The 18799-nt window shown below is 36.0% G+C and overlaps 1 protein-coding gene across 1 annotated transcript in view; it reads right to left on the bottom strand.

Annotated features, from left to right (window-relative positions):
- DTWD2 (DTW domain containing 2) overlaps positions 1-18799 on the bottom strand; it is a 66759-nt gene that overhangs the window by 35895 nt on the left and 12065 nt on the right. Inside the window, 2 exon segments of the mRNA XM_053932536.1 lie at positions 92-182; positions 6223-6313. Of these exon segments, the coding sequence (XP_053788511.1) occupies positions 92-182; positions 6223-6313 (182 nt within the window).

The raw sequence follows: 18799 nt of genomic DNA, 5'->3' as shown, positions 1-18799 counted from the left end.
GAATGCTGTTGGCTATTTAAAAAGACACTGAAAGATATATAGCTATAATTTACGGAGAACCAGAAAATGCACAGGCAATCCTGCTCACCTGTTTCGTTAAAACACTGACCAACCAAAATTTTACATTTGTCTGGAGGGAGACAAGCTGCTAGCAAAGGTACTGTTCTTAACACTCGACTTTCCTGTAAAAAAAAGTTACTTTTGAATAAAGTCAAGAAAGGCTTCTATGAATTGTTAATGTTTTCATTTTCTATCTCTTTTCTATTTCTGTTGACTACAGACAGAGAAAATATTTTAGCAGGTAACAGGACAAAAAATCTTCATGACAAAACCCCCCCAATCTTGATGCTTCAAATTGTACTGTCTTGATTGACAATATTGAACTCAGTCTCAATTAATATATGATCACCATCATAAATTTGAATTAGGCTATCAGTATAAAAAACAGTAACAAAACTTCAGAGAAAATCACAGAATAATGAACAATGGGCAAAAAAAAAGCATTAGCATTAATGAAATAGTATCTGGATCAGTAGAAAACTAGGGTAGGGCTCAATTTCCACAAGCAGATGCTAAAAAAAAAAAAACATGGGTTGCAAGAAGAGAGAGTGTGAAATGCAAACATTCTGCTGTCACTTCATTTCAGAGTTACCTGGACGATGACACCTACACTGCCACAAAGACTCCGTCTCATGCCATTCAAGCTGGTGTGACCAGGCACCTGAATATATCAGGTGAGGAAGGTGACCACCACGCCTGGGTGGAAAGCAAGAGCTCTTCTTTTCTCAAAGAGCATTAAAGAAAGCTGTGATGAAGCAGGACTTCAGAAAATTGAGGAAGAAGGAAGTAATAACAGCTGAAGCAAACCATCTACTCCTGAAACACAGCAATATATTTCTGTGCTTCATTTATCAGAGCTGACAATGAACTTTTGTCTAGACAATAATTAGTACAATTTGAGCTTCAGTTAGTGGGACGTCAGATTTTGTTTTCCTATCAAGGAAGCAGATGCATAGTTTTATCTTGCACTTAGTGAAGACAGCAAGCCAACACCAAAAATGGAATTTTCAGTTTCTTTATTAGTCATAAGATGAACAAAGGAACGTTATTAGCTTAATCTATCAGGAGGCAAGACACTAGATGTCAGGTAAGGATCATGAAAGCCTTAAACCCAGTAAAATAAGTAAGTTCTTACAATATTCTCAACCTGAATGTCAGATGATTCAGAAAATGAACATTCAAACATCAGTCCCTAAATGGGATTAATTAATGAAACCCAGGGGTAGGGGTGCAGGGTTTGGTTTACCTTTTGATTTAAGAGCCGTATCTCAACAACAGAGTATTTGTGGACACATGAAGCCCTGATTAACTCATTCTGGGCATATATTACTTCCATAAATATCAATGCGCAGCTGTCTGCATTCTCACATTGTCTTGCTACCGATGTACTGTTAAAATAGTTTTCTGAAGACTTATTACTGTTACCTAAACCTTTTATTAATTTTGCTTTTTCTGAACCTTATCTACTGATCCTCAACAAATAAAACATCATGGAGTTGAAGAACTAGCTGTCCTGCTACATCCACCGTCATTTTTCATGACAGCAGCAGCATGATGATTTCTAGGGACAGACGCTGATCAAAGTAACTTGGAAGTGAAGTGCCAGTAATGGGAGGGAGAAATATACGTCAAACTGCCATCAATTTCTTCTACCTCAGCAAAGCAGAATAAGCCATCAACAGTGGTACAGTATTATTTGTTTTGTCATAATTAAATAACATTCCAATTCAGTAGTCAGAGGCCTCCCGTCTTCATAAGAATTTAAGAAGTGGTAATAAAGGAACTGGAAGAAAATCAACTCTTTGTCTCTGATAAGCAAAACCAAAAGATCTGTCATTAGTCAGGAGAAAGTTATTCAACTGCTCCCTATAATGTCATATCCCTACTTGAGAATTACCTTTCCTATCAAAGAAATACATTCTCTTACTAACACAGGAAATGGAATTTTCCAATCTAAAAACAATGGAAGCTAAACAAATAGGAAGCTAAAATATAAAATGCAAAGCAGAAAGGAATTGAGAACAGAAACTTAAGAGCTGAATCAAACTAACATTAAAAAAAGGTTTCATTTGTTAATAATTTTCCTCATTTAAAAATTTGTATTTATCCAGTCTGTGTGTAACATTATCATACCAGCAATTTTATATTTACTGGTTTGAACATGAGAAGTTACTCTCCTTTGTTCTCCTCAGAGATAGTAATTTGCAACTCTCTGCAAAATAGTCATTTGCAACTCTTTGTTTATTCATTATGTGACTACTGAAGTACATAGATAGAAATAGGACTAAAGGATTTACATGGTGGGCTGCCTTTGGTTGGCCTCTTAGTGCCCACCAGCCTCTCTCCCTTCTCAGCAGAATGGGGTGGGGAAATAAGATGTAAATGAATCTGATAGGCAGAAGCAAAGGAAATAAATATATTTTATTCTCCTTTTCCTATCAGCAAGCAAAGTGCAACCATTTCCTGGGAAATAAGGTCTCAGCACATGTAGCAGTTTCTACACAAGCCTCAATGAGAGACGCCATTTTGCTACCCACCTCTCCCAGCTCTTACTGTGTTGTCATATGGTATGGAATATCCCCTGGTCAACCCAGCTTAGCAGTTCTGGATATGTGCCCTCCAAGCTGTTGCCCACCCCCAAGCTACTGGCCTTTGAAGGCAGTCCTGGAGGCACAGCCCTGATGCTGAGTGAGCACTGCTCAGCAGTAGTCCAAACACTGGAGGCACACATCTCTGAGACCTGCAGTGTGAAAAGCTAAGTTCCTGCCAGACTCAAGGCAATTTACTTTTGCACTGGCTTTTTTTCTATTTTCTGGGAGTTTGTGATAGTTTTGATTATTCATCTACAATGAAACAACAGTTCAAACTAATACAAATATTTATTGAAACCAGCAGGTATACATTTCCTTCTTGTTTGCTTATGAATTTTAAGGGCAAACAGAAAGAATTTCCCCCTCACATTTTCTGCTGTTCACTAAGAAATACTATATGGAAGAGGTATTATAATGAACAACTCAAAGCTAATTACTGGCATTAGATCAACATACAAAATCATTAAATACACGTAGTCTAAATCTTCTTAGATGGTTAACGTGGAAAATTCTTACAAAAAGTAAGGCAGGGAACAAGAAACTTAAATAGATACCCTCTGCTATGCTTCAGGGTTCTGTCCTGATAACACACATCACTCAGGTTTTGAAAAGTACATTTTGGTCTACATCCTACTTGCAATCACTTCAAGAATAAACAAAGTCAAAGGTAAGACAAAAAGGGGGTTGTACACCTAGCTATGCCACTGACCTATGGATCGTAACAGCAGGAAGAAAAAAGGAAAAACGACAATTATTCTATTTACTTTTATATATATATATATATTTTTTTTTTTTTTTTACATATTTGCAAAGAAAAAAAATCAGTCTGAGCAAATAATTTCATCACCTTTGCACTAGTCCTGATGCTGTGTTTCTATATTTTTAGTTTTTAAATTAGTCTCACGATGAGCAATGGTGCAATAACACCACTGAAACCAAGTATTTAAACCTTAACATGGAAATCTGTATTATCCTTGGATTCCTCCACAAATAAAAATCTAAATAATTCATGTAGCTATTATGCAAAATGGAAGTTTGACAGTACAATTTCTCACATGTGATCTGCTCTTCCACAACAAGTGATTCTTCTCCCTTTCACAATACGTATTTCAAGACTATGTGCAGAGGTGCTTGGCCTCTGGATAGTGTGAATGTGAAGACATTAGTCACATTAATCAGAACACAGTAAATGTTTTTCCTAATTTTCTACATTACTATTTTCCCTCAATACTAGTCTCAATAGCACCATTAGATCATAGCTGAAGGCTTAGTCCAATGCACTGCAGACTTCCAAAGCCAACAATGAAGCACATGGTGGATGACAGTTAGGAATGATGTGCAGCAGGGGAAAGATATTCTCTACCTGGTTAGTTTAATGGGATATTTTTGAAACGGACTGTTAAGAGTGTATCTGTAATGCAATGGCAGACTGAAGGATCACATACAGTCCAAAAGGCTCATCTGCCTTCAAGATTGATTGGGTTTTGAGTATGAGCAACTACAAGAAAAGGGAACTTAGCTTTTGTCATGTATGCCTCTGCAGTTATGTAGTCAAAAGCACCACCTGTGACCAATTCCAAAGATCGCTGTATGATGTTCTTAGCTTCCTACTATTTAATAGGACTTATCTCTGATAAGCCAAGGGTCCTCATACAGTTGGATAGTCTCCGAATGGTAGTTTATTTTATGAATTATCATTATGTAATATAGAGTAATGGAAAAAACTTGCATCCCATTGTAACAGACAGCTGTTCTGGTTGCTAAATAATAAAAAATTGTTTTTATTTTTATAAAAATAAATAAAAATATTTCATTATTATTTATATATTATTTATTTTATTATTATTTTATTCTGGAAGATAGCCTCCCAGACAGACACAGGAATGCTGTATAAATCCAGAAAAATCTGCAGATGTTTTCTAATACTGTCCACCATGAACAGGAAATTCAACACAATTAAAACGCCAATTCAGTATCTCTGGCATATTTTTAAACTTCTTTTTCCCAGCAAGTGACTTCAGTGTATATTTAGGTACTTTTGAAATAGGAAGTAACATGGAAGAGTATTTCTATTATACACAGTCCATTAAAAATCAGTTTTCCCATTTAGGGCGCAAATATGTCATGGCTTCTGTTTTATTTCCTTGTGAGAGAAGCCTCTTTTTAAAATAGGGTATTTTTGTGTTCTGCTTAAATTCCTTCAGGAAATGACTCTTTGCATGTTGACTGAGCAGCTGTATGATGTCAAGCAAACAGCTGGACCATGAGAGTACAGTTTTCTGAATTCTACAGTCTAATTTGCAGATCCACCATCTCCCCAGATCTGTGTAACTGTGGTACAATTTCTAAACACCTTATGATTCACCTTCACTGTCAACCGAAGAGAAAAACATCAATGTATGTCTTCCTACTGGTAAACCAAAACATACTGTTCTGAAGCTGAACTGTAGTTTTTCATTGGGGAAATAGCTAAGGTCATCACTAAGATGAATAGCTTAATTCACATTTTTAACAGAACACTAACATCAATAAAAGACCACTGCTATAATCAAAATACATTTCTCCATGAATCAACTCTAAGCACCTCTGTGTTCATAGAACCACAGAATATGCTGAGTTGGAAGGGACCCATGAGGATCATCGAGTCCAACTCCTGGCCTTGTACAGGATACCCCACAAATCACACCCATGTGCCTTTATTTTATTTAATGTTACTTAATAATAATGTTATTTCATTCTTACAAGTTGTACAAAGGTAAGTAGATTTCAATTCCAGTAGGACTATACAGTTGAGATATCTTGCATGCATGGCATTACAGAAATAAGGTGAGATTTCAGAAGATACAATAATTCAGAAGAACTGAACAACAAATATTGCAACTCAGATGAACTGGCATTCAGTCATGAAGTTTAAAAGGAAAAATCATTATATGATTGCCCTGGCTTTGGCTGAGATATAATTAATTTTTTTTCCAGTAGTTGATACAATGCTGTGTTTCGGATCCAGGATGAGAATAATGTTGATAGCAACAATAAAAACATCAGTACATTAAGTAGTGTTTATCTAAGCCAAGGACTTTCAAGTGTCTCGCGCTCTGCCAGTGAGGAGTTGCACAAGAAATCTTGAGGGAGCATGTCCAGGTAAACGACTTGAACTGGCTAAACATGGTTATTTCACACATAGAATATCATGCCCAGTATTTAAACTGGGGATGGTCAGGACCTGCCAACTGCTACTCAGGGATGGGCTGCGCATCAGCAGGTGGTGAGCACTGTATTGTGCATCACTTGCTATTATTAATAGTAGCAGTACTACTACTCCTGTATTCCACTTTGTTTAATTTATTAAACTGCTCTTATCTCTCTCACAGAAAGTTTTACATTTTCTCCCTCTGCTTCTCATCCCCATCCCATCTGGCAGAGGGGCAAGTACTGTGGCACTGCATGGTACTCAGCCGATGGCTGGGGTTGAAGCATGACAATGAGCTGACAGCACAGCTGTTTCCTTCTGCATACCATTTGCTGCATTAGGATTAGAGCTCAAGTCCCATAGTTACACAGCCTTACTCACCTATGCTGGATGCTGAATTATATACAAGCAGGTGAAGACCTTTAGTGGATGTACAGGCAGGAAAGGACACAAACACACCTTCTGAGGATGGCTACACGGCAAAAGGGAGTGAGAGAACAATAAAAATAATCAGCAATTTATGAAAGAAGATATAACTACATTGCACAAATACATATCATATTCCCTAAGAACTTCCCTTAACCACATTGTATTAAACCTCATATAATTTTATGTTTGAAACTTCTTTCACTTCCAAAAATAAAGAGGCAAGGCTTTCATTGAAACAGCATTTTGAGAACAGTGTTCAGACACTTCCTCTGTTTTGGTTAGGGTTACAGCACTCTAAAAATTCTTCTGTCATCTTCAAGATGAGCACCGTACTAGTATCCATACCCTTATTAGACAAGTCTGTTACTGCTTTCCTAACAAGTTCATTTCAACAATATGATAAGCTATAATAGAACATACAATATTTACAATTTATATAATATTTATAATGATTGATTAGAATATAACATTTTAGAAGTATACACACATGAAAACCCAGACATGTTGTATTTTAATTTTTTGTAATTTCATCTATGCTGAAATATGTAGCAGACATGTAGAATGAAAACAAAAAATCCTTATTAGGAACATCTAATCTAAGTCAGAAAAAAAAATATTTAAAATTCTTTAGTGTACTGTCTTAAGCTGTTGAAATTACTAGCTGAAGAACAGTATCTAAAGAAATTAACTTATGCTTAGTATGAAACTGATCTGCTGGATGATCAAGGATAAACAGAAGCAAAGAAGTAAACTTGAAGATTTTCACAGAGAAATTGATCTGTCATTCCAGAAAAAAACACATTCACGTGCATGTGCATGGACAGATGTCACTCTAGCTCTTTGCACAGATTATACAACTACTCAGGAAAATGAAGAATTTTTTTAACAGTTAAACTGCTACATATATTCATCAATTAAAATCACACCATCTCTGCAAACAAAACTCTACACTTAAAATATATAAAGTCGGTATTTTCAGCAGTGATAGAGACTTGGAGCATAATTTCACTTGCACTCTACTTGTAACCTCTACTGTTAACAGTTCCTATGTTGACCACACAGGAGAGACAGTAAGCAACGAATCACTGCAGCAGATGTGATTCAAAGAAGTGAATTCTGAAGACAGGTTCAGATTAAATTCATGACGAGCCTGAGAGAGAATGAATTTGCTTGCTCACAAGAGCATGCACCCAGACAGGTGGACTAAATGTTACAGTAATTAATGTTACAGTGATCCACACCAGTACAACTGCTCCCCATTCAAATATTAGTATTTAATAGTAAATGGCAGCATTATAAAAAGGCAGTAAGAACTGATAAGTTCCTCTTTATCAGTTGACTGTGCTAATTTAAAACCTGTACTTCAAGCCCCAGCTACTGAGGCACAGAGGCTATTCCCTTCTCCACAGGATAAACCCAATACCAGTCACAATACAAAGTGAGGATAGGGGGAATGTTGATGCAAAACAAGAAATTGGTACCTCTCAAAATAAGCACCAGAAAAATAAATGTTAAATATTTAAACAAAAAGGCTCATACACAATAAATCAGCCTAATGACAAACTGAAAATTATTCTGATACACTCTTCTGGTGTACCATTCCAGCAGCCTGCTGTCTGTTTTTCCTTCTAGTACTGTTTTTTTCCTGTTGCTAATGAAGCATAAATTTGGCAGCAAATACTGTGGAGACTGATTTTTTCCTGTGCCCTGATTATTAAGTCAAAGTTCATCCTCTTTTTGATCATCAGGTTTATCAGAAACTCAGGTGTGTATACAAAGTGTGACTCCTTGTTTTCTCCCCAATAGCTGGTTCACTCCAACAGCTGGTTTCACTTACAAGATAAGTTGTTAAAGGTCTTCCCATTATAGCATTTTCTGCTGAACAGAGATGAAGGCATGAAAATCTACTACAGCAAGCCGCTCCAGTACAGTTAGCTGTTGACTTCAATCCCATGAGCTACACTGTTCATTACCTCTCATAAGCACACAAAAAAACTTCCAGTGATTTCTGACCTCAGGTTGTTTAATTATAACAAATTTCACTAGATATAGCGAAAATAGTTATTTATTTTCAAGTCTTCCTTTGGTATATGCTTTTTGTATTTTCCACACTGGTTTGGATTTTTCACAGATAGCTTTTTAAGCTTTGTTAATCTCACAGAAAAAAAAAATCAACAAACACGAACAAAGATAAGGAAATTACTTGGAAAGTAAGTATTTTCAAATAGCTACTAAATAAATTCTGCCTATAATTTGATCTGTAGGGAGCACAACACAGACTATGAAAGATAAAGAATTTCCCAATATAATTTAATTACTTACATATGCATATACATCACTTAAGCACTTTAAGCACTCAATTAGGTACCTAATTATGTTGAATACATACTTTTACAACCCCATCATGAGGGCAAAAGAGTTACTTCTGTAATTTTACTTTTCAACCTAACAGTTACTTGTCAGACAAAAAAACCCCAACATTATTTGTTCATGAAACCAACATTACCAGTCCACATCTGTGGGACAGGAAGCACTGCAGAACAAACCAAATTCTGTTCCACCCCCACAAAATCTGCCTTTGCTCTGAGAAAGGCCACCTAGGCAGAAAAGGCATTTAGTCTTTTTCTTTTGTTTAAAGATGCTGTTTTACTCTTGCCCTACATACACAGCTGATGTTACAGAAAAGAAGAAGCACCAGGAACTTCTTTAACACTGAACATCATCTTTTTCTAATTTCTGGAAATCAAAGTAGCATTCAGCTCTAGGCAGGAGTGGTAGTGTTCAGAATATTAAGGAAGAGGTTTGTGGGTTGAGATTAGGATTTTGCAGAGGATAGTTTTTTTTTTTATTATTTTCCTGTATGTGATTTCAGTACAGCTCAAAGATACCCAGTGGATTCCTACCTGTTTTTCAATACAGCTTTTCTAGCATAAAAAATTATGATGAAGTAACCTATCACAATTACATGACTAAAAGAAAAAAAAATAATCATTCCATATCTCGCAAGAATGTTCCATATGAAAAAGACAGCCATGTACATGTACTGACCTCATAGCTTTTTTTACATTATTTATATCACAATTAATGATACTCAGAATAACATTAAGTCTATTTTCCCAGCAGAACTGAATCTGGACAGGGGACTGTGGTATCAGGTTTAGTGTGATTACTAGTTTCTGGGCAGAGATACTCCAAAAGTACATATGCCATAGTCTGGAAAACAGTGAGCTAATTCTGGAGCTCTTTCCAAGTCTCTGTATTATTTTACTGCAACTTGCTTCAGAACTTTACCTTGCTATGTGTCCAAAGGCTTCTTCTGAGAACAAACATCATTCTGTGAAGTGAGTGTACTCATACACCCAGGCTCAGAAAAATACAGGTAAATTATTCAAGGATTTAAACACAAAGTAAGCAAAAACTAAGAGTTGCAGACTTATGCTCAGCATTTGTAGACATTTCTATGTAAACATACAGAGGTTAAGTGTGCCAAGCACATGTTCCAGAAACAATGCTTCCAATATTAAAATAAGGAAGAAGCTGATGTTTATTAACTACTAACACTTGTAGCAACATATTCATGTTCCAACACATATTGCCAAGGTCAGGCCCCAGACTGTATTTTCAAAAAAACATGCCTGCCAAAACAGAAATGGCTGCTTCAAGTAAATTAGATTTCTCTACTGTTTTTGTCAAAACACCAATGGTTTCAAGGTCAAAACCCACCTGAGAAATCTGAAGAAAAGCCACAAGTTACCATATGTTTGTTTTATACTAACGTTTTTATGCATGTTTTATACTGACACAAGTCCATTACTCCCATGTATTAAAACAACATTCAGGAGTTCTACATAACTGGGGGGTGGGGGGAGGGTTGGAAGTTTAAAAGGAGAAGCCCATTTATTTTTAAAAATTTGAAAATTAATGCTATTTTTGCTACTTTTATGTTACAGGAAAAACATGAACTAAAAATTGATTTCAGAAAACATTTTGCACTCTCCACCTTAACCACTACAGCTATAGAGGGAACATAAAAGAAAGAGTGGATTATACATAGATAAGTAGATCTTATACATAGATATGTATAAACTTATGCATTTTGGAAGAAACAATCCTAACCCAACAATTAGAAAAAAACACTGTCTGAAGTTAATATGACGTAACATTCAATAGTACAAACTTTCAATAAATAATCCTGTGAAAACAGCAGTTTAAATCCAGGCAGTTCTCAAAAATGCAGATCAGTTGTAAAGTGTTACTAATAATTAAACACAGAACATTTTTATGACACTACACAAACCTCTGATGTGCACTCTGAGTGCTTAAGAAGCCAGATCAAAAATGCCTGGAGTAATTTCTCATGTCATCAGCACTGTCTGGGTTTCTTCTAGGCTTATTTTGGACATTCTTTACTCAAGCAAAATTTCAAGTCTTATTTTTAACAGGGTTTCCTGAGAAAAATCAGGCATTATCTGACTTTATTGTGTTCCAGCTCCCATTCCTTCCTTCCATCTCTTTTAAAAAATTTTAAAAGTCACTGGTCATGAGGCATAAAAATGTAAAATTAAATCCTTACAAACTTCATTAGAGTCAATAACCACATAAAACACAGTATCAGAAACACAGGTGGAGGGAGTATCAAGAACAATAATAGAGGACTTCCTTTTCCACTTGATAATCTGGTGTAACACCAGCTTCTTGGCAAAGAAGAAAGGAAAAAGAAATTAAAAAAAAAAAAAAAGGCATATTGCTAAAGTTTTGCTTCCCACAAGAAGTTATAAATAAATAAAACAGGTGTGTGGGTTGGTTTTTTTTCAGCACTTTAGTCTTTTAATGGTGTAACCAGTGAATTGAATGGAACATACGTCTGTTCCCGGAGTAAAAACATTCACCTAAATGTGTATGCACAGGAAATGTATCTAATACAAATCACAGTGAAAATCTTCTGCTCAAAGAAAATATTACACACAATAATGGAAAAAAAATTGTTTATATGTTACCCAACAATATAAATCATCTATTTTGCAAACAAATTGCCTTCAGGTATAAAAAGGTAACTATTTAAAGAACATTTAGTTATCCTGCACAAAAGCTTTTGTAACCTTTTGAACAAAATAAAGACAGCAACTTTAAGCAACAAAACACAGAAATAAACTAATTCAGCTGATCTGAATCTAGAATACTTGTTCTAATTCATATGAAAAGTTCTACCACAGCTCTCATGCTATCATGAGAGAGCTATGAGGTCCTTTGGTGTCTCTTCACTTTGCAGATCATTTTCCAATGCACATGAAATGTTCACTGTGCTAAAGAGCTTGAGGCCCCTGAGTTTGAATGTCAGACTTCACATAATACCATATCACTATCAGCTTCCTCCTTTTACTGCTCCAGAGTACCAGCCAGAAAAAAAAAAAAGCATCCTCCTTTAAACACTCATTTAGATCAACACTCAATGGATCAACAGCAGAATGGCCTGAGTTGGAAAAGATTTTTGAGATCGTCTCATTCCAACTCCCCAGACACAGTCAGGGACACCTTTCAGGATCAGGTTGCTCAAAGCCCTGTTCTGGCTGTGAACACTTGCAGAGACACTCCCCTGGAACAACTGTTCCAGCGCCTCACTACCCTCACATCAAAGAAATAATTCCTAAAATCTAATTTAAGCCTAATTTTATCTCTTTTAACTTCTAGATCTCGCTCCTTTTACACTTTAAACCTGTAATATATTCTGGTACAGGTTCCAAGACTTTTCTATCTAGCTCCAGGAAGTGGCATTGCAGTACTAAATATTAAATTCACTAAAATATGCCAGATTAAATTTAGCATTTTGTACCAGAACATATTTAAAGCAGTATCACAAACTTCCAAACCAACAAGACCATAAAATCAACCAATTAAATAGAGGCTACCATTGTATTCAACAAGTTTATTTCCAGAGCACTTTCCTCATAGTTGTACAGTTGATAAAACATTGCATCTGTTCTTCTTGCCACAAGGTACTATCAACACAGCAAACTTGGTCACAGTATAAAGAGGCATTCAAAAAGCAATGCAGTATTTTTAGACAAAAACTGCCTTTGGATAGACCTAGAATCCCACTAGAACTAATGGGATCAAGAGATGCAGCAATGGGAAAAGGCAATGGGATGGAGTTAGAGATACTTCAGAGAAGAGGTACAGAAAGAGGTTCAGAAGGGGGACAGGGAGACAAGAGCTCCCTGCCTCTCAACAGAGCACCCACTACTAGTGAGCAGCTAAGAAATCACAGAACTATTGCCTAGCACTTAGATTTCTTGTAGATTTCTCAGATCCCATGTAAGAGCAGAGACTTGCTAAGAGTTGGTACTCATACATGGTATGGTGAGAAGATACATCCTTGCCCCTCTTTCTGTTTTCTACTCTAACTACAGCCACATATGCAAAACACTGATTTTCCATCATAGTCAATCAATTTGAAAACTTTGCTTTCTTGTAAATTTGAAACAATCTTGGGCCTCTGCCCAGAGCACTGTACTTCAGAAAACCTGAATAAAGAATAAAGTAGTTAATTCACAGAAGCATCAAGGAATACCAACAGATACTAAGGGCAAAAAGAAACACCTATTTACATACATTACCTATTACATTCATTAACATTATGTTACATCAAATAATGGGCAGGTGGAGAAATTCACAGCAATAAAAAGCTGTCCATCATCAAAAATTCCTAAAGCATGAAGGTGTGCTTTTTAGTTCAGAAAATCACAAAACCACTATTCCTATCAGCCACAAATATCACTCTACAGGTGCCCAGTATTTATGACAATCCCCAGGCACCAGTTATTCATTATTCAGCTCTCCACCACAGAACCTCATGTTTGACCCATTTGTTCTGAGTATGGTTTACTGGCACAAATCACTATTTAAAAAAAAAAGAAGCAATAGACCATTATCCAGCTCCTACAGTCAGCAAGAGAACATAGAGCTCAGCGATGTAAGTGTTGAAAACAAGAGTTTAACATTTTAACATTTACTTCAGAACAACCCAATATATTTCAGGGATTATGACCTGAGCTCTTACTGGGGGAAAAAAACCCAACAAATATATCTCAAAAACAGCTAAGTTTTCAGCTGTTGACAACTAGCTGCTAGAAACAGAATTTACATCACCAACTCATTTCATCTTCAGCACCAAACAACAATCAGCTTGTAATGATTTTTAGTGAAAGTTGAACTGAAAGTTCAATCTGAACAACGGTAGCAACATATTTCAGAAGCCCTACTTACAAAGATTACAGGATATTATTTTCCTAGAAATAATATGGACATTAAAACTGGACTAAAAAGGCAACTTTCCAGAAGTAAGAGACAGAAGCAGTCAGTTAGTTCTTGACAAGCTCTGAGTTCTCATTAAAGAAAACGTTTTATTTTTTTGAAAATTACATCAGTTAGTGCAGTTCTTCAAAAATTAGGCAGATAAACATACATACATACATTTCTCTTTAGAAAATGTGTATTTGTAAAAAAAAAATCTAAAATTAATGAAGAAAAGCATCTTTCCTTACAAGTATCTGGTAGCTGATGTATCATTTTGAACTTCTATTTCGCATTACCATATTTTTCACAGTGGTTTTCAACACGAAGTAAATTGTACAAGAGATTTTATCCTCATTATCAGTAGTAGCAGCAGCAGCACATATTGAAGATGTAGTATCTAGAGAATTACCAATTATGGGTGAAGCAGCTTTTATGGAGAAGTTTATAACACTACAGTGACATGTAATTTTTTATACTATGTATATGTAATTATACTATGTATATATAATTTTAAGTTAATTTGGACATTTCCTTTAGACTTTGACATTACAATAGAAATCAACAGATTACCCAACAAAATTAGCAGATTCTTTAGTACAGCATGTGTATGAACCCTGTAAGAGTATGCTATCCTTAATGAGCAATCTTTTGTATATTTTTATGCTGAAAGTATACAGACAAAAGTCAATATATTTCAAAAATGTGGACAAAGGCAGCACAAACCTTATTAAAGGCTTTTAAATGGTGCTGTGTTCTCATGTGTCCATTTCCCAAGGCAAATTACCTTTCTGCCTGACCAATTAAATCATAAATAAATGACAAACAAGTTAGTTTGGGGATTTTTTTTTCCCAGTCTGGTATGCTCCTGGCAGCTTTACAAGCCTAATCAAAATATATCCAATACAACAAGTATCTTCTAGTGCTTTAGAAGACAAAAGGTGCAAAGAAGAAAAAACCAAAATATCCACACTGTATAATTTTCAGAACTTTTAACAAGGAAGCAGACTTTGGCAGGCAGCTTTCTTGGTAAATAACTTAAATTAACAAATCAATAGGAGAACATTCTTTCAGCAGCTTAACTGTTTACATTAAAGTTGGCTGTGGTTTCTACTGGAACTAATAGGAGTAAATAAATAAAATAGTATTTAGCTTATGCAGCACTGCAGTCATTACAGAAAGGCCAGGAAAGCCAAAAACGTGAGATTGTTGACATTTTCATGCATCTTGGCTCTACAGTCTGGCAAAATACCTGGCACCCTGACAAGCTTGATGCCAGACAACTAGAAGAGCTTTAAATTTGTTGAAGGTGAAGCAGTAAAGGCATTTAAAGTGTACCATTGAGACATTAAGAAGTCTTACATCGCCAGCTTATAATTCCCAATCTGTTTCACAAGCTCAGATGCTACCACAAGAAAAGACAAAGCAGAAAGACTGTGTAACCAAAACATCTCATGAAAAAGTCCTGAATTTCCCAGGGAAGAGAGGAACCCACCAATCCAAACAGGAAAGAGGAAAAAATTTTTAAAAAGAAAAAAAGAAAACATTTCCAACAATATAGCACCATCATCTTGGGTCTGGTAGGCTTGGTATTCCCTTGCATGCCTACACAAAGAGCCTCTCCACACATGACTCTCAGAAACTGTGGCTGACTCTCCCTCTTCTTCTCAGTCTGGTAGCTTGGTGTGAGGGAACACAGGTTCTTTAGCAATCCATGTGTAATAAAGGTTCATAATTAAAACTGCAGTGAGACAGTTAAAGCTGAGATTAAGACACTGTTAACAGGAGCCACTGACAGTACATTCCAGGTGCAGTGAGGGCTTCAAACAGCAACTGAAGCTGTGTAAATGCAGTCTACAAATCTCAAGTTAAATTTACCTAAAATCTTACTGCACCGTTGTTTTTTCTTGATTTATTGATCTAAAAAGGATGGTTACCATTTTTAATTAAGGGTAACATTGCAAAAATCTATCCAGGCAAGAATAAAAACTTCTAACACTAAGTCCCAGCTTACAGGGTTTTTTCAGTTTTAAGTTTGAATTGCATAAGCAACGGTATCTTCAAAACATGTTGACCAAGTTTCAATAAAACCGCCCTTTCGATTCCCACAAAAGGAATAGGTCATTTCACATTTGAAATTTAGGTCTCTCATGCAAGTTCATCTTATCTAATATAGTATTTTAAACACAGAACCTATTGAAATGTATACTTTATTTTTTAATAACAAAACCAAGTCTGAGTCCTAGCTTGAAACAAGCAGATGAAAAAAGGGAGTTAAATTAAAAACCCACTTCTGCACCAAATGAAGTCAAGGGAATTCTGTCATTGATTTTTAATGACAACAGGATCAGTGCCCAGACATATTTCAGAAGTTAGAACAGCTAATTTCTTATGTCTCTCAATCCACACAGCAATGTTATATCCTGTTACTTCCAGCTACGAATTTAATCTTTATTCCTTTCAAAAACTTTTTAAAAGCCCTATTACATGAGGATACTGTTATAATTTATTATGATAAAATAGAGCACACAGCAGAATTCCCTTCCAAAATTATATTTAGCATGAATATTAAAGTAGATAACGTCTATCAGACAAAACTCCTTTAAAGAATACACAGAAAGAAAGATTCTGCAATTTATCTTCAACTGAATGCAAGCAAAAATACATTTATTGGAGCTTCATATGACAACCTGTATGGGGAAAATAGTTAAATATGAAATAGCATATTCAGTTATAGTATTCTAGTATAATATTCATTTCTGCCCTAGATGGTAGAAGAATGGAGCTGTGTTTAAACACTAAGAAAACTTCAGTATAACTCAACAATATAAAACCAATATAAAATACCAAAAAGGCCATGTGCAATGTTCTGTTCAGACTTCCTGATGCCACTTAGCTGTGAGAACACTTTAAATGCTATACTGCACTCTGGTGTCCTTTTTCTGAAGAACAGCACTTCTGTCAAATACACTGATTCTGATCTAGCATCTATCTTATTAAAAAGCAGTCAGTCCGTTTCCTGATATAATGCAACAAAATAATGTATTTTAAAACAGTGTACCTGATACTTAACAGTAAAAAGTTATTTCTTTAAAATATGTTGATTTTTACGGAATACAGAATATCTCTTTTATTTAACCAGGCATCAAATTCATTAAGCCATTCTAAAGCATTTTCTGGATACTAGGAGATGATGCTTTTATAATGTAAACAATTAATTCAGCACAAATGGTTTTTAACACTTAATATAGCAGTCACCACATCAAACCTCAGAACCACAGTGATTTTTACCACTCAAGGTGCTTTGCAGGCTTCAGGTCCTAGGAAAAAATACCCCACAATAATGCTTTCTTTTAAGTAAGAAAGTTAGAAGTCTGTTGCATGAATGAAACTTTCTTGTGTAACTTGGAAACACCAGTTTTATTACTAGTGTAGTATGTATTTAGCAAGCATGCTTAGAAAAGTTATCAAAAAAACAAGTTTAGACTGCACTTGAGTACCTCATTAAGAAGCTGACAGGAATAAGAAGGATCACAACAGTTAATAGTTAATTTTACACTCATAAAAGTATCATGGTCTGAGAGGCCACTGGTATTAAACAGGGCACAGCAGTAAAAAGCTATAAACAGACTCATAAAATAAAGTTGGACAGCTTTGGACTCAAAGAAAGCATAATTTCAAAGGCTTTGAGCCAACTGATGTTAGCCTACCAGAGTCTCACCAGGCAACCAGCTCTAGCATTTAACCACTCCCAGAAAGTTTATTAGTTTTTTTGTGAAGCTGAAACATAGCTACACTCTGATTGAGACTGACAGAACAGGGCCTCTTCTCTCACCAGTGGATGCTGCTGGCCCATGCTTACTCTGCTGCCCACCTCTGCTGCAGAGTGGTTCCCTTGCAGGCCAGTACGCAGGCTGAGAGTGATACTGGGGCTCTTCAGCCGTGGAAACTGAGCTTTGAATGTGCTTCAGTTCCTGAGGTTCCTCATGACTAGACAGCTGTCAGTGTCTCTCTGAGCAGCAGCTCTAACCTCCTGCAGTACAGCAATTGCTCCCTCCACCTGGCTGTCACCTGCAAGCTGGCTGCCCATGCCTTCCACCCTGCCCGCCTGGGCACTGGGACCATGTTCAATAGCTCTGCCCGCAGCATAAACCCCCACAAAGACCTCTCCTACTTTGAACTGTAGATTGCTTGAGCTCAACAGACCGGGAGGCTCTCTTTATTTTATTTTGTAAACCTATTACCTAGTCTTTATCTTCCCAGCTTGACTTTCGTAGAAAGCTCTCAAACACTCTCTTAATATTCTTAAATTCAGATAAACATAACCATCCCCTACTCCAGAACCAGAACCTGTCATCATGGTTAGATACAGTTAAACCCATTAACCAGTCTATCGAAGAAGAGTGTGTTGCTCTTCCATTTGTCCCCTACTCACATTTGTTTTAGTGGTACATGACTTCATTAGTCCTCTGATAGAGCCCCTACTAAATTCCTCCCTGACTCCTCTCCCAACAGTTACAAAATCTGCATTTGCCAACATGAACTGAATACAAAATGAAAGCAGTGGCTCAGGACAGAATTATATTAAAGCATAATATAAATTTAATAGATTTTGAGATATTATATCCACTGTACCATTATAAACGCTAAAGACATTACTGAAGCAGTTTTAAAGACTTAAGCTCCATGATATTTGGGTGCCTAGATATCTTTAAAACCACTTGAGTTTAAAGCACATATTCACCAGCATCCCTGTTCACTTTTGTAAGGCATGAAGCAGCCATAGGTGTAAGTAGGCTTGGGGTACACTAGCGGTTATTTTTTAACCTACTTGGAGGTGACATATTCTAGAAGGCACTTAAAATCAACTTAATACTGTATTAGCTGCCTGCTTTCCATGCATTAGGATTTTTAAAAGAACTTTGATGCTTGAGGAGAATTTGACATAGATCTCCAGAAGAATTTGCACAATTGGAATTCTTTGATCTTTCTTTGGTATTTTAATGAAGAAATTTCCTACTAGAAAGTACAATTAACAAGCCCTTCTATTAAAAACAAAATAAATTTATAATGATTTTAAAGCTTTACAACTTCATTTGTTGAAAATTCTAACAAGGAGAATTTCTGAAGTTTCTAACCAACAATTCTAATAAATCAAGGGTGAGGGGAGAAAGGTGGATTGTTCCTAAATTGCTTAAGTGTAATACTGAATTCAAAAATACCAGGAAAAATAAGTTCC

This window comes from Vidua chalybeata, chromosome Z (assembly GCF_026979565.1).
Source record: "Vidua chalybeata isolate OUT-0048 chromosome Z, bVidCha1 merged haplotype, whole genome shotgun sequence".
NCBI classification, from domain to species: domain Eukaryota; kingdom Metazoa; phylum Chordata; class Aves; order Passeriformes; family Viduidae; genus Vidua; species Vidua chalybeata.
Note: the sequence above shows the minus strand (reverse complement) of the source record. Positions and strands in the feature narration are given on the sequence as shown.